Raw genomic sequence first — 21,434 nt, forward strand, 5'->3', positions numbered from 1 at the left:
CACCACGCCTGGTTACGCCTAGGCTGGATTACTGCAATGCTCTCTACATGGGGCTGCCCTTGAGGTGTACCCGGTGGCTGCAGTTAGTCCAGAATGCGGCTGCGCGAGTAGTAACGGGAGCCGCTCGTGGCTCCCACGTGACATCGCTGCTTCCTAGCTTGGTCTGGCCTCCTGTGGTCTTTCGGGTGCGCTTCAAGATTTTGGTAACTATCTTTAAAGCGCTCCATGGCTTAGGACCCGGGTACTTACGAGACCGCCTGCTGTTACCCTTTGCCTCCCATTGACCCGTACGCTCGCACAGAGAGGGTCTCCTCAGAGTGCCGTCCGCCAGTGTCGGCTGGCGGCCCCCAGGAGTAGGGCCTTCTCTGTGGGGGCAGTGACGCTCTGGAACGAACTTCCCCCCGGCCTGCGTCAAGTGCCTGATCTTCGGACCTTTCGTCGTGAGCTCAAAACATATTTATTCATTAAAGCGGGACTGGCATAATTAGTGATGTATTTTAATTGGGTTTTTTAATATTTTTAATTTTTTAACTTAAATTTTAATAATCAGCCTTTAAAATTTGCTCTTTTTAAATGTTGTTTTAAATTGTATATATTTTTGTTTTTATTCTGGCTCCCTGAGTCCTTTGGGAGAAGGGCGGTATAAAAATTTAATAAATAAATAAATAAATAAATAAATAAATAAATAAGATCAGTGCCAGGTTCCATTTCAGAACCTTATGAGCAATTTTATGGCATTTTAAGGTCACTTTGACTCATGCTGGGTTCTGAGTCAATTCAAAGCATACCATATTTGGGATGACCATAACACCACCTAGCAATGTTCTTTTGAATTCATCCCATGTATTGTCTCCTAAGCCAATAAGGTTTTGGGAACTATTTCAACATAGGCTCATTCCCCACCCTGATTTTTAAGGACCACTAAAGACTCTGGCATGCTAAGTTGCCACTGGGGTCATAATGCTTTTTTACAGAGGGAATTTCCCATCCACTAAAAAAGAGCCAGTAAGGAAGACCTACCTAAGAAAACACATTTGGGCTAGATCAATTGAACAATTTATTTATTTATTAAAGTTATATGGCCATCCATCTCAAAAGGAATGACCGTAGGTTGTATACAAAACACACAAACAGAATCCTCGACATAGAACCATTATTGAGCTCAAAATTTTTGCTGCTCATTGAGACAACTGCATTTTGCCACAGTTGTGAAGTTAGAATCACCGCAGTTCTAAATTTAGTAACACGGTTGTTAAGTGAATCTGGCTTCCTAACTGTTGTCAGAAGGTCACAAGAGGTTATTAAATGATCCTGGGACACTGTAACCATCATAAATAAGAGTCAGTTGCCAAGTGTGAATGTTGATCACGTGAACATGAGGATGCTATAGTGGATATGCAAGAAACGGTCATAAGTCATTTTTTCAGTGCCGTTGTAACTTCGAACAGTCACTAAATGAACTGTTGTAAAGTTGGGGACTATCTGTATACCATAAATATATCAAAACAAGTCATAGCAAAACATTTTTAAAAAGAATAGCACACTCAAGAGATCAGCAAGAGAGCCATCTCAGGATCTCACTGGAGTACTGAGACCTGCAGGCCTCCCAATTAAACATGCCTGGTTGCTCCAAGAGTTATTGGATTAAATTAAATGTCTTGACCTTTTCAATTTGGATTTGGCATGGAGAACCACTCACTCTGATCACCCTGATGGATGGATGTATACTGAGAAAGCTTTGCTGGCTGAGGGACTCTGGGAGTTGAAGTCCACAAGTCTTAAAGGGATCAAGGTTGCAGACCCCTGCTTTAAAGTATTAGGTCTTCAGATCTGCCATGTTTACTACTGTGGGAAACTGGGAGGGTGGATTGTATGGAGCATGGGTGATATATAATCATAACATTCCTTTCTCAAGATGTCAAGGCCAACTAGCCTGCACCTGGAAGGCTGGAACTGGGAGGCATCTCCAGTAGGTACGATGCTTGACTGGGCCGTGTGATGGACTTGTGGGTGTTGGGCAGGGACCTGAACTTTCCTTTGGGTGGAGAAAACCTGGAAGCTTTCAGATTTGGGTTTTCCCACATGTGCCAATATGACATCTTCTCTAATAAAATGTAACTTTGAGGAAACTCAAGCCTCCGCGTTTTCTTTAGTTGGGGGTGTTACTTGGAACCCTTACACCGTATCTCTTGGCAGTTTTTGGTACCATCAACCATAGTAGTTTGTTGTAGTAGCTGAGGAGCTATAGTCCGATTTCCTTTACTGCTTTGCAGTGGTTTCACCAAGTACTATCACCAAGCTTACTGGGATGCTTTGACCTACAGGGATTGTCCCACTAAATTCTACAGAATGATAGAATTGTAATTGCAGATTCTTGTAATGGTGTTATTTAATATATTATGAGCCACTGGGAAGGATCAATTGCAGGTACAGAGCAACTAGTTTAGCCACTCTACCGAGGGTGCCAGTGAACATTAGTATCCAATGACTTAGTATAACAATAATTGTGGTTTTTTTCTTATGTGGAATCCATCTCCACTTCCTGATCTCCTTCCTGCTCAAATAATCAAAGCTCTCTCCGAGCTATTTGCCTACCTTTTTCACAGGCCAGATGTGCCAGCAAGGAAATTGTCTGGATAGTTTTACCAAGACCCATCTCATCAGCCAGGATACCGTTGAGCTTCTTCTCATACATGGTAACCAGCCAATCAAGGCCAATGTGCTGGTATTCTCGCAGCGTTCCACGCAACAAATAGGGGATTGGTGTCTTAACCTGCAAGGGAGAATGGTAATATAACTTGTCTGCTTTGCTTTGTTTTGTTCGCTAATTGGCTGACCCCAGAAATGACTCACCTGTGTGGTTGCCAAGGTATAGCCTTTTGGCTGCAAGCTCTCGGCTGCTGCTGCAATGTCTGTGATCTCTTTTTTTGGCCCTGGGGCTGGAGCTGAATCATTATCTCCCTCGCCAACCTTATCATCATCCTGCTTCAACAGGTACTCAACGCCAAAATCTTCTTCCTGGGTTACTGAAGCTTCCCTCCTTTCCTCCTCAAGGGCCTCCTCTACTTCACTTTCCTCTTGCTCACTTTCTTCGTCATCTTCTGTGGAATCTGGAGGTAAAATCAGCAACATCAGGACAAAGCCGTACTGCATAATCCTGTTAACTATTGGACCAAAGGTGCTTCAGACACAGGGCCAAGCAACTGATTGCTTTCATTCAATTATTTACAATGCCTTAGAACTATATATTGCTTTTCTACATAATCACCCATTGCAGTTTTCATTAAGACAAATCCAACACATTGTTTTTAGACCAGCAGTTTTGCAAGTTATCAATTTGGAGAACTCGACTGAAATGTCCGAACAGTTCAAAAATCCATTCAGCTTTGATAACATGAAAAAACATTCATTTACAGCAGGATGGCAAAATATCCCCCCCCCAAAAAAAACATGAAACCTCAACTTTCAACAGTTCTAACCAGCATTGAATTTAGTAAGGTGCAATCCGCATTTTCAATTTTTCAACCCTGAAATACAGGAATAACTATAGCCGTGTATTTACAGGGGCCACTTCCTCTTCCTCCCATACCTGAGTGACTAGTGCTGTTCTCTTCCTCTGATTCCTCCTCGTATTCTGAAGTAGTAGCCTCCAATGCCTCCGATGAAGTGTCTGAGGCTTCCATGTCAAAGTCTGAAGCATAAGCACCAGTGTATTTCTGCAGCAATTCCTCCATGGGCAGTTCACCTATGAAGTATGAAAGAAAATTTGTGTTAGGACCAATGGAACCTAAAGGAATTTGATTTCTCCGACCTTGTCTGCTGCTTTACTTATGTTGAAGACATCTTCCCTTTCTAAAGTGGGAAAGCTTTGAAATGACTTATCAACCACAACTAGAGGTTATTGTCAGGGTTCCAAGGAACACCCCCAACGAAATAAAGCTCTGAGGCTTGAGGTTCCTCAAAGTTCCAATTTATTAGAGCTGGGAAAACCTGAAACTGAAAGCTTCCAGGTTTTCCACACCCAGTTGACAGTTCACAGCCCTGCCCTACACCCACAAGTTCATCACATTGTCTGAGGGGGTGAAATTTGAAATGTGTTTAATTATGTACCTGACTGATATCTTGTTCAAAAAGATTTGTATGTGGGGGTTTTTTTATTAAAAAAGGAAAAAAAATTCTTTAAATAAAAAAAAAGTTCATCATATTGTCCAAGCAACTCTTCACAATCAATTGGATACAGTCTTCAGGCAGTCTACATCATATGCAGGCAAAAGTCCTTGAATACGGAATGTTGTTATGACTATCTTTCCACCGCTCCAACAACCCCCTCCCAACTTCCCCAGCTAAAATATGTGGCAGTTAAGAAGCAAAAAGAAAATTGTCTTTCAAAACTGACAGCTATGTCTTAACCCTACCAAACTCTAACTTAAGTAGATTCAGATGCTTCCTGTCCCTTTTGATACTCCACCATGCATTAAAGTTAGCCAATTTCTAAACTTTAGTCAAGTCACTTTCCCCTTGCTTTCATATAGATTAAAGGGAGGAGGGGAGCTAGCTCAATGAAGTTAACAAGAAGGTTTGTGACAACACTTTTGTTTGCAGAAGTAGTAGTGCTCCAAGACATATAGTACTATATTGGTATATATAATCTAGCCCTCGTTGCTTCAACAAATTCTAGGAATTATGGTTCATAGCTCCAGCAAACATTCAGAAACACAATTTAATAATTATTGTTCTGAAGGATCATGGAATCCAACTCCTAATCCCTATTTGCTATCTCAAACTACAATCTCTGTTCGAACCTTCCTTGGCCAGATCATCCAGTTCTTTGCTGTGATCCACATTTCCTTCCAGCTTTTCTTCAGCATCTATTGTTTCTTCTTCATCTTCGGCTGGGAGAGAAAGGATTACCTATGTTACTGGATTACAATCCTAACCTCATCCCAATTCTCATTACGTTCAGTCAAACCCATGACCCCAAATAGCATGCTTACCTTCTTCTTCATTGGCCGTAAACTCCTCATCTTCTTCATCAGGTTTCCAAGGTTTCTTATTCCTCTGAGTGACAGGTTTGGATTTCTCCTGCTGAGTAGAAGGGGGGGAAAAGACTTCAAGAGACAGACAGCAACAGGAAACTCTCCACTGCACATAGGCATATGACAGTAGGATAGAATATTGAAATTTAAAGAGATCCCCTTGATTTTTTAAAAAGACCTTTCATTTTAAGTCGAATATGTAATAGATGCTTCTTGGTAAATACCTGTTAAATAGCAATAACACTTATTTACTAATTTACAACCCTCTCTAAAGGGTTTACAGTGTCAGCATATTACCCCCAACAATTTTGGTCCTTATTTTACCAAGCTTGGAAGGATGGAAGGCTGAGTCAACCATCAGCTGGTGAGAAATGAACTGCTGGCAGTCAGCAGAATTAGCTGGCAATACTTCATTCTAACTATTGTGTCACCAGTATGATTTTAAAAACTGAGAGGCTGGATTCTTTTAAACCCCAGCCTATAAATACAAAGCGCCCTACCTTCCCAGCTTCAAGATTTGACTTGAAGGATACCTTTAATGTCTCAGAGGTCTGACTTTCTGCGTGCTCAGCTTCCTCTTCACTCTCACCCTCTTCTTCTTCATCATCATCATCAGAGCTGGAGGCACAAGGAGATACACTGAAGGAATTTTCTAAGATTTGGGGTGGCAATGTCTGGAGTAGCTCCTCTAAGGGCAGCTCACTTTCCTGCTTTAGCAGCTCTATCTCCCGCAGCTGTGTTTCTGAATCATTCCCTTCCTGTTGTTCCTCAACTTCAATTGTCTCCTCGTCATCTGACTCTTCATGGGGTTGGAAATCCCCGTCTGCCAGAGAAAAAGGATCAGCTGCAATGCCTTTCAAATCACAAAACCAATGCTAATTTGGGGGGACGGGAATGGACATTGAAATCCCACACCCTATCCCTGGGAAGCGAATACCATTTCTAACAAAGCAAATGTCTTTAAGTGGGAAGGGGTGGTGATAGAAGCCATATTAAGTGGGTAAGGAATTGGCAAGCTCAAAGAACAGAGTTGAGGAAACTGACCATCTTCCATGAGCCGAGCAGGGGGAGGAGGACTAGAAGCAGTAGAGCCAGCATGGGAGCTACTGGTCTTGCTGGGAACTGGAAGTGTCTCATTGAGGCTTTGGGTTAGCAAGTCGGAATATTTCTCTGTCTGGCCCACTATGAAATCCAGCTGCAGATCCAGTGCTTTTTTCCGTTTTTCCTCCAGACGTGACTGCTGCTTGAATTGCACAACCTGAAAAAGTTTATTTATTTATTTTTAAGTTTATATGCTTCCCATCTCATGGTTTGGAACGACTTTGAGTGGCTTCAGTTCAGAAATACCAAACTGCATAATTGCATCCATCCTTTCCTCTGCAACCATGAAAATACAAAAACAGGTTTGACTTCTCACAGTTCAAAAGCATTTTGTTAATAAGAAATAGCCATTTGTCCAGAATGTAGTAAGGTCCTGCTTGAGCAGGAGGTTGGACTAGAAGATCTCCAAGGTCCCTTTCAATTCTGTTATTTTATTAATCAGATTTTAAAAAATAAAAATAAATCCAATTACTTTAGGACAATAGCTCCAATGCATTTAAAAGTGTACACCAGTGTGGTTTTGAACTTGGACTGAGACTATAAACCTATTGGACAATGGGAACTTACTGAGTGGCTGGCCCCCAATTCAGCCTGCTCATATGGAGTTGGTCAGGGGATAAAAATGAGGAGCACTGCCCTACATGCACTGCATTGAGTTTTTGGTATATATTCCATGCATATATGTTTAACACATTTGATTAGACACATAAAATAAGAATAAATTCAATATGACATGGAAAATGGGCTGACATGTACTTGTCTTTGTATTTAGGCTATCAAGATGTACACACACTTTTCCCGATTCTGGACAAGGGTTTCACACACCTTCTCAACGTTGCTCCAGAACTGCTTGACCTCTTTGGCAATGGAAGAAGCAATCCGGCGCAACTTGGCTTGCTCCTCGCGTTTGGCTCGTTCTTCTTTCTGCTTCTGTTCCTCATGGTGCCTGATCACCATGCGCACAACCTGTATGCCACAGAGGAGAAAGAAGGCAGGTCCAAGTGACCAAAATCTACCACATGACCATGTTTTCCACCTTATCCTAGACCATATTTTAGGAAAGATTAGTTCGCTGGAGGTTTTGTGGAGGGAAATCTTATAACCACACTGTGCACTAGCTGGTTGAAATAGAACCAATTATGGCACTCAGCTGTTAGGTTATACAAATGCCAGAAATCCCACAGCAGCCATAAAACAATTAAGCAGCATTCCATTACATGATATCTGCTTCTAAAAAGTTTAAAGATCGTGATGGATGGATGCAAACCAGCTGAAAAAGTCTGGAGAAAGGACAGTTTTAAGATGCCAGAACCCACCTTCCTGGCAACACCCCTCTTCCAGCGACGTTCTTGAGCAAAGTCAGCAGACAGCCACTGCATTTCCTCACAAAGATAATCCCAGTGCACTTTGGGCCGAATTGGCTCAGGCACCTTTGAAAGCCTTTTCGAAGACCAGAATCCTTCCTTCTTCATTTCTGCAATACGATTCTCAATTTCTGCTTCCTAAAACAGAGTATCCAAGTCAGGTAGTTCGTTCACATGCTCAGGGCTACCTTACTATCTTAAATTGTAGGTTCTTATGACCAACAGAAAGATGGCTAAAATGGCCCAATGGTTTGGACAGGAGCTTACATGCTTTGCCTGCTCAGCAATCTCTGCGTGTGTCTTGTCCCACATGCTTGCAGGATCAGGGGAAATGTACATCCCAGATGATACCAGGGCTCTGTTCTGCAACTTGGGACCATCAAAACTTAGGTGACTGTCCAAAGAGGAGTCGTGGGTGAGATGTGATGGTGAGATGCTCCTACTTGAGGCAGGTGAGCCTGAAGAGGCTGGTGACACTGGATTGCTGCCTGTCATTTTGTCTGATGTAGTCTGAAGCACGCAATGTAATATGGAAGGAAGGAGAAATCAAAAGCAAGGATTATCACAGTGCCCTCAATCATTAAAATATAGTTAACTCCAGAAATAAGTCTAGGTGAAGTCCCAGAGAAGAACTTCCTTTGGTTTGCCACAAAGCTACTCCCTACAATGTGTCTCACATTATTTTAAAATCTCACATTATCTGAAAATCCAGACAGACTTCACTAATCCAGAGGGATTTGCATATGGGTGCTTCTCACCTCCAACTCTACCTGTGCGTGCAGCATGTGGTGCTGTCGGGGAGGATTGGTCTGCATTTTAATTCGCTCTTGGTCTTTGCCTCTCGCCCCAATAGTTTCAGTTGCAGTTGTAGTGCTGGTGTCCTGTTCCAGTGCATGCTGCAAACCGGCCTCATTCTGGTCAGCCAGCCACTGGGACGAGCCGTCCAGCTCCTGGGTTCCTTGGCAGCCCAGCCTACGCTCGGGACTGCCTGACTCAGAATTAGCTGAAGAAATTCATGAACAGATATCAGCATTTAACGACTGCAGCCAAACTGAAAATCTTTCAAAACTGATGCACATATCAAAAAGCTTTTTTTTTTGAAAAAAGTACAATTAACCAGTCAAGACAAAACAATCTGACTTCTGCCAATAGCATTTAATGTAATTGGAAAAAAGTGTAGGTAAAGGTCTTGAAAAGGAAATGTACTCTCTCTATAAGGCCAACTTCATTGTTTAGAGATTATTCTAAAATTTGAAAAGTTTCTCTCCCAAAATACATTGCTACTTCTCTTTCGGTTTTTATAGATGCACCTTTAAAAAATCTGTATTTGTTTCTTTATTTAATTTGGCTGCCTGCATAGCTCTCTGAACACTGGAAATTTTTAAGAAAATATTGGATAACCATCTGTCTGAGATGGTGTAGGGTTTCCTGCCTGGGCCGGGGGTTGGACTAGAAGGCCTCCAAAGTCCCTTCCAACTCTGTTGTTGTTGTTATTATACGACTGCTTTAAAAATCAATGCTTATTATTACTGTGCTTTTCCATACCATGAAAATTGTAATAACAGTTTTGTTTCATAGCTCACCACTTTCTCATCTCTTTCTTTGCAAAAAATAGCTGAATATATGTAGTCCTCGACTTATGACAACTGGGACCAGAACTCCTGTTGCTAAGCAATATAGTCATTAAATGAACTGCACATGATTTTACAACCTTTTTGGCCAGTTATTAAACAAATCATCCAATTGTTAAGCAAATCCAGTTTTCCTCATTGACTTTACTTGTTGGAAGTCCCCCATGGTTGTAAATGACAATCACATGATCTGGTTTTATGTATAAGGACTGGTTATGAATCACTTTTTTCACCACTGCCATAATTTTGAATAGTTGTTAAATGAATGAATAAATGAATAAATAGTTGTTTAAATGAACTACATATATGTTATGATTTGAAATATAACCGCAATGTAATGAAACACAAAAAGCGAATTTTGATACCACACCATCTTTTTCCAATAGAAATTTGCCAAGAAAATGTCTGTTTCCCCATTATGAGGAAATGTGCAGCTCCAAACTTGAGGGTGCTAACAATATGTCAATGTGTGTGTTAGTTAAGATTTATCAAATATATTTCCTACCTTTTGACTGCAATAGTTCCTAGTATAATCTCCTGCATATCACAGCAAGCAAAATCTAATACACGTAGCCCTCAATTTACAACTGTAATGGAGTTCTGAATTTCTGTCATATATCGTATGACGGTTGTGCGGCACCCCGAGCAACTTGATTTCATAACATTTTATGAGGTTTGTTAAGCAAACTCAGTAGTTAATAAAGCAATCCCATTGTCTGCTAAGGGCATCTTTCTGTCAGAAATTATAAGTAAATACTGGTTTCCTGCAAAAATGTTGGAACTAGCAATCACGACTACAGGACATTGCAAAGAGCTGTAAATGTGGGTTTGTTACCAGGCACCCAAACTCAATCATGTGAAAATAGGAAGAGGGAGGGTGGCCTCAGAAATTCGAATCTGGGTCGTACTTTTTTGGGGGGATGTCATAACTTTGGTCACTAAGTGATCAGTTGCAAATTGAGGACTTACTCTGTATGAGATACAGAAACAAACTGCATCTAACTTTACTTTTAGGGAAGATATGGTAATCAAGTACTTCCTTAGCATGTTTATACAAATACTGTTTCCATATTTTTATACACACGCACACACACATATATGCATATAAATATAAAAAATTCAGCTTACCTGTTTGAGCTGAGAATTCCACTTGCTTTTCAGACTGTACTTCCAGGGTTTCGCTTTCCAGGGGAAGACTACTCCTGAAAAGAAAAGGTCAATCCAGGGCAGAGAATGGCATGTTTTACAAACATTTATTCGTTTTGCTTGAACTTTGCTCTTTCCATTTTTTTTTAAATTCTCTTCGAAGCACTAGCAAAAGGCTATCCTGTTTCTCCATTATTGTAATGCAGACAGCACAGGACTGGCTTGACTACAGGTTACAATGGAGACGTTTAATGTGAGCACCAGCTACCAAATCCAAGCCTATGAGAAAAGGCAAGAACCTGTTTGAGATGCTACTAAATGTTCCAGAGACAATTTTCTTCCTTTCGGAAAGATTTTAGCTACCTTCCACTCAGTCACAAATCCCAAATGATCAAAATCACCAATTTTCTCAAGGTCAATTTTTATCCTCATTTCACTCCCTTTGTTCCTAAAATGTCAACAGTCTTGTTACTAAAATCATTGTCTAGGCCTTTCATCTTTCTCTATTCCTTTGACAAATATATAAATCCTCTCAATCTAAAGCTTTTAAACTGCACTATTCTCTACACATTCTCCGCTTTTCCACTAATTCTTAAACAACCCAATATCTCTAAACAAATTGCATAATTTCTTTCACCAGTTACCTTGAAAATTTTTCACCTTTCTTTGACCTTGCTAACTCCATATCCTGCTTCAGTATCTCAGCCAGACTTTGTCCACCCACTTCCAAACCTGGTACTCTCTCATTTCTTACCTGTTGTGCCATTGTTAACACTCTCCTTTCAACATGTCCCATAATGGAACTCATCTTTTGGGAGCTGCTTGCAGGACCATATGGATCCTCAGCTAATTTCCTCCCCTTTATGTGCAAACCAATTGGGCCTTCACCCCACATAGCGAGTCGCATTGCATTGTATCTCCTGATTGCTATTCCCATCACCCCATCCCTCCAATCTTTTAGTTCTTTTTTCCTTGTAAACAAACCAGGACTTTGCCTTTCAGTCATCAAGCTAGGACTTCCTTCCTCATGAACCTTCTGATCTGCAACACCAAGTCGAAAACCTGGTGGTCTTGGCTTCAATATCTCATTTAACCAATGCACATTAGCAGTTTTGCTTGTAAGCTCAAACATCCTTCTTCTCATTCCAAAATTTAATGGCTCAAGCCTCTGTGCTGCTGATTTTGTTGCACTCTCACCCATCACCATCAAGTTAATTCTTTCTTTTATTCCTGCCCGAAGCGACCTTGAAATACGCCCATGCCCTGGTCCTATGCCTGCAGTCCACCCAAAACTTTCTTGTGCTGCCCTATAATCACGTGTCAATGGTCTACCAAGCCATGCTGTTGGCAGTTCTTCTAATTGATGCCATTCTACTTCACTGGCATTAATTTCTTGTATCTTTTCCTTACTCACTTCCTGTTCCTGCCTGGATACCTCTACCTGTTCTATTGCAGGCTTTTTCCCAGCTTCCTCAGGCAGCTGAATTTTCACCATCCTCTTCTCTGCCTCTGACAAACAAGACATTCTTTCCCGCCCAATTCGGTAACCCATGAAGACCATTGCTTCATTTGACCTCATGCTTATTCCAAAACGCCCCTGTTCAGCTGATCGTGTCTCCCTTTGTTCTAATGTCCTCTTGTCCAACTGCATATGATCTTGTTTTTTTAGTTTCTTTCTCTCAGACTTCCTTAAACCAGTTATAATTAATCCTGGAGCTACATGTGCCAACACTCCATCATAGCCTCCTGCTGATCGAATGGTCCTGTGCGGTGTTACTTGAATTGGTCCTTGTCTTAGGCCTGCCAAACCCACAATTATTTTACCTTTCACTTTGTGACTTTGTTCTTTACGCAATTTATCTAATTCTTCAGTAAACTTTATGCTTGTTTCTAATAATTCTACTTGACTTAAGCCCAAATCTCTTTCCTGGCCAATTCTTATCAATTCTGCAATAAGTTCACGGCTTAGTTTATCCTCTTGCTTATATGGTCTGGATATCCCTGGATATTGTCTGGAGCCCACCCCTGGTACCTCTTGAGTTGGTCTTTCCAATTCTGGACCCCAGACTAAAATCTTTTCTTGGGAGGGTAATTTTTCTCCCACAGCATCTGCGACAGGAATCTCTGCCTTTTCCTGAGATGGCCTCGGGCTTTTCATTATTTCATTCTGATTAATTGATAATGCCATGTCTAATTCCCCAGTTTCCACTTTATCAATCATGACAGCTGGAGCCAATTGTTCGCCTTCCCTCTCTTCCACTTGCTCTTCTGGCTTTTGTTTAGGTTGTGTCAAATCTTCAATTTTCTCTTCAATCATCTCTGATTCAGTCTTTTCTTTGCTTCTCTTATCCTGAATTTGCACAGGTATTTCTTCCATTACTGTCAGAGGCATTTCTTCTTGTATTCTACTTATACTTTCTGGTACTTTTGTTACTTCTCCAATATCTTTCTCTGCAATCAACTCTTTCATAGTCTCTCCCTTTGATTCTACATTTAGTGCCATGTCCTCCTCTCCCATCTGTGTTTCACTTGTGTCCACCAAATTTTCAACCTTAACTTCAACTACTGGTACAGCCAACCTCTCTGCTTCCATGGTGGCTAAATCTTTCTCATCCATTACTACTTCACCTGTCTCCACCAAATCCTCCATTTTATCTTCAACTGATATAATCACAACTTCTTCTGTAGTCACTTTCCCAATTCTCTCTTTTGCCTCTACAACTAGTGGGCTATCCTCCCCTCCCATTACCATCTCACTTGATTCTTGCAAATATCCCGCTTCAGTTTCAACCACTGTTAATGTCACAGCACTTACTTTTTGCTCTCCCACTGGTTGCCCACTTTCTCCCTGACTTCCCTCAACTAACTTCTCAGCCTTTGTTTGATGCAGTGTTGTTGCTACATCTTTCTTTTCAGTTCCAACCTCTGCCTCTGGTGCTTTCCCAGCCTTTTCAACATGTACTTGATTTGTTTCTAACAGCCTGGCTTTCTCGTCAGCCATTGTTGCATTTGTCTTTCCAGTTATCTCTTCATGTTCCCTGAGATTTTCCGATGCCTCCTTAGGTTTTTCCTGGGTTTCTACTGATGTCTCTGTTTCATGTGCAATTAAACTCTGCTCTACTCCAACTGTTTCCTCATCCTCAGCTTTGATGTACACCTTATTTTGCTCCATACCTAATTCTACAGATTTTTCAGTCTGTCTCTGATGTACTAATATTGCATCTGCTACTACATTCTTTCCCTCTTCAATTTTCTCTAAATTTCCTCCCTGACCCAATCTTGACAAATCATTACCCTCTTTTTGAATCTCTGTGGTTTCAACAATCTCTTTTTCAGTCCCTCCCTCTGAATCCTTCTGGTCTAAAGCTAATATTTCAGCCTTCTCCAAGGCCATGCCTTCCTTATCAGCTGTCTCTTTAATGCCCTTCGCATCCAAGTCATGTAGATAATCAGTATCTGCATGAACTTCTTTCTCCCTCTGACCCCTATTTGCCAAATGAACTTTTTCAGACGGGCTCACAAATAAACCAGTCTCTTTCTGACCTGTTCCTCCCAATTCCTCAGATTCTGCATTACTTTTCAGCTCCCCCAGACTTGATTTCCCCCCCATTTTGACTTCCTCGGGCTCTGGTTCTGCCATATCCTGCTCCTGTAACTCAGCTGCCTCTGGAAGTAATAGTTCTCCCCCCTCGTTCACTTCATTGTTATTTTTTCCCACCGTGAGCTCTTGATTCAGCCCCTCATTTCCAGCACTATTAGCTTCTTTAGGCTCCATGTTCATACGATTCTTCCCACTTTAGTTACTCAGCTTCTCACAAGCCTTTCCAACTCAAGTTGATGACATGCAATAAATAAGAGTGTTTCCACTCCAGCCCCAAGCTTCATTCAACTGTTATCCCAAGCTACCTCACATTTCAGCGCCTTTAACTCCCGCCCCCACAAACGCCTGGGAAAAAACCCTAAAGCTCTCTAAACTTGCACCCCCTTTCTTCTATGAACAGATTCCCCAAACACCCAAGGTCGTAATCGCGTTTTCTGAACATGGCCCGACGACACTTTTTTTTTCTTTCTTTCTTTCTTCAGCCTAAGTTCGCCGCCGTTCGCTCCCTCCCCTCCCTTTAACCCTTTGTCCCCCTATCCCCGCCCTCTTCCCCCCCTCACCCCTCCCGACGCCTCAAACCCCTCCCTCCCACGCGCCCCCGACCCTCCCGAGCCCCTTCCCCACAAGACTCCCCACCTGCCCCTCCCCCCTACCACGCACAGAGGAAACTGCAGCCGTTGGTTGGTTGGTCGGCCGTCCGGATCCGCGGCGCGCGCAAAGACGTCGAACTGCCGGGGGAGGGGCGGGAGGAGCGACAGAGAGAACGGCGACGGCTTAAGTAATAATAGGCCGGCATCGGCGTCGACCGCGGCCGTTGGCTGAAGCGCGTGCGCTCTAATTGGCCTCACGCTCCTTCCGCTAGAACGCCCTCTAGAGGTAGGGGTGGAAATAACCAGCGCGGAATGCGAGCTGGGGGGAAAAGAGGCGCGCGGACGCTCTTGTTAGTGTCCCCACTTTTCCCTCCCGACTCGACGCGGAGTCTCGCACCGCTCCACAGAGGTGGGTGTGAGCAAGAGGAGTAGAGACCCGGCCGGTCCGCCATCTTACCTGGGTGGGAGGGGGGAGGAGGGAGGAGGGAGGGGAGGTTCCTCCTGCCCCGCCTCCTCCTGCCGCCACCTCAGCCCCAGTGCCGCCGCCTCGGTCGGATAGAATCTGCCGCCATCCGTGGCTCCTAAGCAGCTGCCGTTCGGCTTTTTCCTGTGCGTGGTCCCCGCCGGTATTCCTCGGCACGTTGCTGACCCCTCCCACTCGGCTGTGAATCCCTAACCAGGCCCCGCCGATGCAGACCCGACCCGCCGTGGCAAAATGGCGGCCGCCACCACCAAGCGCTAGGGCCAACCCCCTCCCTCCTCCCACTGCTCCCTCCGCCCGCCGGCCTCGGCATGGAAGTCTCGCGAGAATTCGAGCTACGCGAGGGGGAGTCGGAGCTGTACGGGGGTGGGAAAGGATTCAACCGGAAGGTGATTTATACAGAGCCTATTGACGACTAACGAAGATTCCGCGAAAGGCTGAGAAGCTTTCTGTAGCGATCATATACTAAGAACAGGGAGCGGGTCGCTCATCCCGCGGGGAAAGGACAAGGCCATTGTGAGCGAAGGGCATGTTGGGAAATGAAGTCCCCAGGAATGCTGGGAGTTGCAGTCGCTCCTTTCCGTCCGCCCCCTCCCCCGCCCCCGGGAAGCATGAAAACAGGAACCAGGTCGCCTCTGTTGAGCAGGCGGCGCGACCATTCAAATTCCCCCCCATCGTCTGTGCAGGTGTATATGAGGTTATAAGTCTACACACACCTGCACCCATGTCCTTGACTGCACGATTGTCAGTGGGAAATAAAATCCAATTTACTTTAAAATATATTTTTGACAGGCAGCAAACGTTTTCCAAGTAGCAAAAGTTTTAGAGCGCATCTGGTTTGACAGGAACTGTTAATTTAGGTTGTGAAAACAGTACAAAATGTTATAACCCCTCAATCTCCTATCAACAGGGAACATGTTTGCTTAGGACAAAAAATAGCGATAAAAAGTTATAGAATTTTTTTTTCTATTCTAAAAAGTTATTAGCATAAAGGACTATAAAACTGCCAATAACTTGAAATATTTCCTGACAAATTCTGTGTTAACTTTATATATAGGTCATCCTTGACTTATAACTTTAGTAACTGTTCAAAGTTACAACAACACTGAAAAATGTGACATGACCATTTTTCAGAGTTACCGTTATAGTATCCTCATGATCATGTGATAAAAATTCAGATGCGTGGCAACCGATTCATACTTATTACCATTGCTGTGTCTCAAGGTCATGTGATCCCCTTTTGCCACCATCTGTTGAGCAAAGTCAGTAGGAAGCCACATTCTCTTAACAATCGGCTTACTAACTTATCAACTGCAATGATTCATTTAACAACTGTGGCAAGAACGGTTGTAACATGGAGGCAAAACGCACTTAACAAATGTCTCATTTGTTAAAAGCAATTGTTAGCTCAATGGTGGTCGTAAATCAAGGACTACCTATATTCTGCAAAAATAGCTGCATGTTTTATCAAGAAAATGTTATTTCCACATTATAGATAGAGCATCATTTTAATATTTTAAGTTGCAACTAAAAGTACATGGTTCAAAAGAGCTTATGTCTAGGTAAAAAACAGTATGGTGCAGTTAAACTGTTTCTTTCCATGGTGTTATGTAGTTATTATAAAAAATTTTATACTATGCATTTATACTGTATTTTGCTGTCTTTGAAACATGTTTACAATTTATTAAAATATTATTTTATAAAATAGGTTATACATGGGAGATATGATCCAACTCACAATGCATATTTTTGCTACTTTTTTCAGGCCTTTATATTTATCTGTGTCCATTTTCTGAATTAGAAAAGTGGCATTGTGTCTAGCACTGCCTCATAGGTTTCTTGAGGATGACTGCATATGATTCCATTCTTCAGTAACCCATCTTTTTATCCAAAGGATATTTAAGTTGCTTAATTCAGCTCCCCTAAATACATTCCAAGGAGAAAAAGTATTTAATGCAATGTTATTCCAACAGAATATTTGAGTTTGTGTAAGGTCCTGCCTCTCCAATCTTCTCAAGAAAGCAGAAGTCTTGAAATGAAACTTTTATTGGAAGATTATGATAGCAATAGTTCTATGCAGGAATTAACTTTTCCCGCTCGAAATGTTACGATTATTAAACCATTGCAGACAGAGCCCCTTTTAAAGTCCATATTGAGCAAATCCCAATGTGTGAAGATGTTACGGGGAAACTCAGGCTGAGAAGGTGATAAACGCCAGTCTCCAAGGCAACGCTGCTGCTCTTCTCCAGAGACGAGATAAGGCAGCTGGCTCCGGTACATTCCTTTCCCCTCCCAAGTTCCCGAAAGGTATAGCAAAGAAAAGCAAGGAATAGAAACAGAAACCCTATACAGAAATCCCCCCCCAAAGCCTCCCCCCCATCCCATCAGAATGACAGCGTCCTTATAGGAATCTATGCGACCTGACAGTTTGGTAGTCCTCAATTTACAACCATTCATTTAGCAACCATTCAATTACAGTGGCGCTGAAAAAAGTGACTTACAACCAGTCCTCACACTTATAGTCATTGCAACATTCCCCAGGGTCACATGATCAAAAGTCAGGTGCTTGGCAATGGCCATGTATTTACAACGTTTGCAGGGTTCCAAGATCACGCAATCTTCCCACTCAACTTTCCACATGCAAAGAAATGATTCACTTAAAACTGTGGAGGGGAGGGGAGGAAGGTTGTAAAATCAGGCGTGACTCACTTAACAACAAAAATTCTGGTCCCAATTGTGGCCATAAGTCAAGAGCTTACCTGAATTTTTGTGAACTTAATGTGTGTGAAAACTTTTTCTACAGATATACAATAACTGTAGCAGCTAAATCCAAAGTCTGCACAATGCAAAAGCTATAGCAGGAAATAGGTCAGGGTTCCAAGTAACACCCACAGTGAAAGAAAACTCCAAGGTTTCTCCCAAACTCCCAAACTCCGAGTTTTCCTCAAAGTTTCGGTTTTTTAGAAATGTCATATTGGCACATCTGGGAAAACCCAAATCTGAAAGTTTTCAGGTTTTCCCCACCCAAAGGAAAGTTCAAGTCCCTGCCCAACACCCAACTGGAAACACTTCCCAGTTCCAGCCTTGCAGAACAAGATGTCCTTGACTTTCTGAGAAAGGAATGTTATTATGACTATATATCACCCACTGTAGTAAATATGGCAGGCCTGAATATCCAACGAAAAAGATGGCTTCCAGCCCTGACAAAATATTGATGCGACAGAAAAGGACAGTCTAACTGCTTTGCTTGGTACTTCTATCAAAGCATGTGCAAAAATAAATCCTTTCGATTTTGAAGTACCTAGTTTTCTTTGATGAATATTTTAGCATGATCCTGAATATTATCTAAAAAGTCTGTTAATTTGAATGAGTCAGTTTGAAACCATTGGATGTAATCGTGGCTCCAAATGGGACTACCTCATGTACATATTTATTTGAAAATGGATAGCCATCTATCAAATAAAGCTACATTTTCTCTTGCTGAAACATGCTTTTTTCCATTAAACCCTATGTTCGATTCACTTTCTGAATATACTCTTGACAACAAAAATGTAGTGGTTAAGTCACCAGGCAAGAAAGTGGGTTCTGCCTCAGCATGAAAGATGGCTGGGTGACCTCACATTCTTAGTCCAAGTGAATTGTGGGGAACAAAGTGCATTGGATATTTTCGCTACCTTGTCATTTGTAAAAATAATACAGGCGGGATATAAGTAAATGAAATAAATCCTTAACCCTATGTTTAATATTATTTAAATTCAAAGGGACTGGGGTTTTTAAGGACATTTTAATGTATTTTTATTCCAATCTCAAAAAAGTACAACTATTTTTTGTGTAGTATTTTGGACCTGGAAGAAGCTACACCAAATGGATAGCTGTTTTATTTAATGAGAATTCTGCGTACAGGTTCTTCGTATTAAATATTTCTGCTTTTTTAAAAAAAATATTTTGAGTTAAATCCATTGATCCCAATGGCACTTTTAAATCAAAATGCATACTTGATATTTTGGATGTTTTGATTCAGAAAGATGCAAAATATGGTATTGATAAATTTGATGAATGTGATCTAATTTTCTAGAAGTTTTTTGATAAGAAATTTATTATAGCTTTTATTTTTATTACCCACTTCAGATTTGAGTGCAAAACGCATAAGAATTTGAAGATTGTAGGAAAATAAGAATTAATTTGTGTGTTAAAAGAGAGTACTTTTCATGTCTACTACTGGAACAGTCGGCTCAGAATATTAAATGTTGCAGTTTATTTTAATATGTTAATCCAAGTAATTTTGTACGATAGTAGAAATGCTTGCGTTTGTTTTCCATTTCATTTTTTAAAATAAATGTATAAATGTATAAATTTATTTCCCATAAATTTCAGGCTTCAGTTGGTTCAGAACGCAGCTGCGCGGGTAATAGAGGGAGCCCCTCGTGGCTCCCACGTGACACCTCTCCTGCGCAGACTGCACTGGCTACCTGTGGCCTCTCGGGTGCGCTTCAAGGTTTTGGTGACCATCTTCAAAGCACTCCATGGCATAGGGCCGGGTTACTTACGGGACCGCCTGCTGCCACCGACTACCTCCCACCGACCCATACGCTCTCACAGGGAGGGACTCCTCAGGGTGCCGTCCGCTAGGCAGTACCGACTGGCGACACCCAGGGGAAGGGCCTTCTCTGTGGGGGCTCCCACCCTCTGGAACGAGCTCCCCCCAGGATTATGTCAACTTCCCGACCTCCGAACCTTCCGCCGCGAGCTTAAGACACATCTATTTATTCGTGCAGGGCTGGCCTATGGTTTGATTTTTTTTTATAAATTTAATTTTAATGGGGTTTTGTATTTTAACTATAGTTTTAAATTTGGCCTAATGGAATAAGTTTTTTAAATGTTGTTTTAACATGTATTTATATTATACTTTATGTTTTATAAGGCTGTAAACCGCCCTGAGTCCTTCGGGAGATAGGGCGGTATAAAAGTTTGAATAATAATAATAATAATAATAATAAATAATAATACATTGTGTGTGTGTGTATTCTTAAAAATTGAGATTTAGAAAAGTAAGGAAAAATGGATGCTAAGGTCCCAGACATTTCAGGATTTAAACGTGTAGAAGCTTTTGCCACCATTAATTAGGCCTATTCTAAATATTTAAGACCTTTTAATTTCTGGATTGGCAGAGATAGAAGGGGAAAATTAGTGCTCCCCCTCCCCCCCGTGCTTTTATACCTCTATTTTTTCCTGCTCTCGTGAGAATAGAATTTTTTTTTAAATTGAGTTTTTATTGGCCAAGTGTGATTGGACACACAAGGAATTTGTCTTGGTGCATATGCTCTCAGTGTACATAAAGGAAATGAGTTAGATTATATTGCATCTAATAGATGGGATATTGTACGAAAGGAAGCTTTGAATTAATTCCAGTAAGGCTGATTTATGGATTGTTGCTGTGCTGATCTGAGATGAGCCTATACTAGACAACAGAGGATTTGAAGAGATACGGTGCACATACATATCAAATGTAATTGGGGGTGAAGGAGGTTGAAAGATATGCCTGATAAATAGTTCTACACTGGCTGCTTTGCTTTGGGGATTGATTTGCCTTTATCAACATAAGGAGTGTTTGTGCCAAGTCTGAAAGCTCAGGCGCCACATCTAACTGACCTTGACTCACCACAGAAAAACTAAGGAGGGTTGGACAGCCTTAGAACATCAGGAAGCTGAAGCTAAACTGAAAAGATTAAAAAATATGGAAGGCAGCAGTAAGAAAAAAAAGTAAATATTATTACCAATGAAATTACAGTGGTGTGCTGAGTGCAAACTGAACTGAAAAATTCTTTTTACTACCAGCAAGGTTCCCTGAGGATAAGTGAACTGGATCAAAAGGCATTCTGGGCATGGCACTGTCCATAATTCAAACAAAATGACAAATGATTTAATAAAAGTGTTAAGTGCTGGAACTCTGGAATACTGCATTCCATAATATTCAAGGAAAGCCCAGGTATTTCTTACATTCCAATAAAGACCCCAAATTTTGGCAGAGTATCTAACATTTTTATCTAACCCACTTAGGGTGTCGCCTAGCAAATATTCATTCTGGATGATTATATTTCACTCCAAGGCATTTGCCTTTTTGAATTTAGTGATGTGTTATCGCAGGAAACACTCCACTTTGCAGCCAAGATTTTATTAGGTGAAACTTGTGGGCTTATTCTATTGTTTAGTACAAAAAAAGATGAGGGTGGAGGAAACAAAATGCAAACCCCCATTTTTAACTGCAATTATATGCAGAACCATATACAGAACTTCATTCATTCTTCAAGAGGTCAGCAAAGTTTATAGATTAAGGGCAAAATCTGTGCAGCTGGGGAGCACTCTTCAAACAGTGGGCTAAGCCATAACAAAGCAGGTATTGTAAGAAAAACTATTTTTTAAAACGAGTGGTATATGTGATTATTCCCCATGTATTTAATAATTCTGCCTCTTTTCCATATTAACA

At 41.6% G+C, this 21,434-nt stretch overlaps 1 protein-coding gene across 8 annotated transcripts in view; it reads right to left on the reverse strand.

The window, feature by feature from the left end:
- Nucleotides 1-15,126, reverse strand: part of SRCAP (Snf2 related CREBBP activator protein) — a 38,419-nt gene extending 23,293 nt beyond the window's left edge. Inside the window, exons 1-13 of one of the 8 annotated variants that reach the window (XM_058179431.1) lie at nt 14,927-15,126; nt 10,261-10,334; nt 8,260-8,504; nt 7,769-8,011; nt 7,454-7,639; nt 6,963-7,103; nt 6,081-6,294; nt 5,570-5,859; nt 4,995-5,085; nt 4,803-4,892; nt 3,590-3,745; nt 2,854-3,110; nt 2,596-2,773 (exon numbers count right to left, since the gene is read on the reverse strand). In XM_058179431.1, the coding sequence (XP_058035414.1) occupies nt 2,596-2,773; nt 2,854-3,110; nt 3,590-3,745; nt 4,803-4,892; nt 4,995-5,085; nt 5,570-5,859; nt 6,081-6,294; nt 6,963-7,103; nt 7,454-7,639; nt 7,769-8,011; nt 8,260-8,316 (1,903 nt within the window). In that variant the 5' untranslated portion in view covers nt 8,317-8,504; nt 10,261-10,334; nt 14,927-15,126. Of the gene's footprint in view, nt 1-2,595; nt 2,774-2,853; nt 3,111-3,589; nt 3,746-4,802; nt 4,893-4,994; nt 5,086-5,569; nt 5,860-6,080; nt 6,295-6,962; nt 7,104-7,453; nt 7,640-7,768; nt 8,012-8,259; nt 8,505-10,260; nt 14,376-14,539; nt 14,819-14,926 lie in introns of those variants that run through there. The other 7 variants (XM_058179427.1, XM_058179426.1, XM_058179425.1 and 4 more) reach the window with 7 other exon arrangements.
- Nucleotides 15,127-21,434: the final 6,308 nt, after the last annotated feature.

The sequence above is a fragment of the Ahaetulla prasina genome, chromosome 4 (assembly GCF_028640845.1).
Source record: "Ahaetulla prasina isolate Xishuangbanna chromosome 4, ASM2864084v1, whole genome shotgun sequence".
In the NCBI taxonomy this organism is placed as follows: domain Eukaryota; kingdom Metazoa; phylum Chordata; class Lepidosauria; order Squamata; family Colubridae; genus Ahaetulla; species Ahaetulla prasina.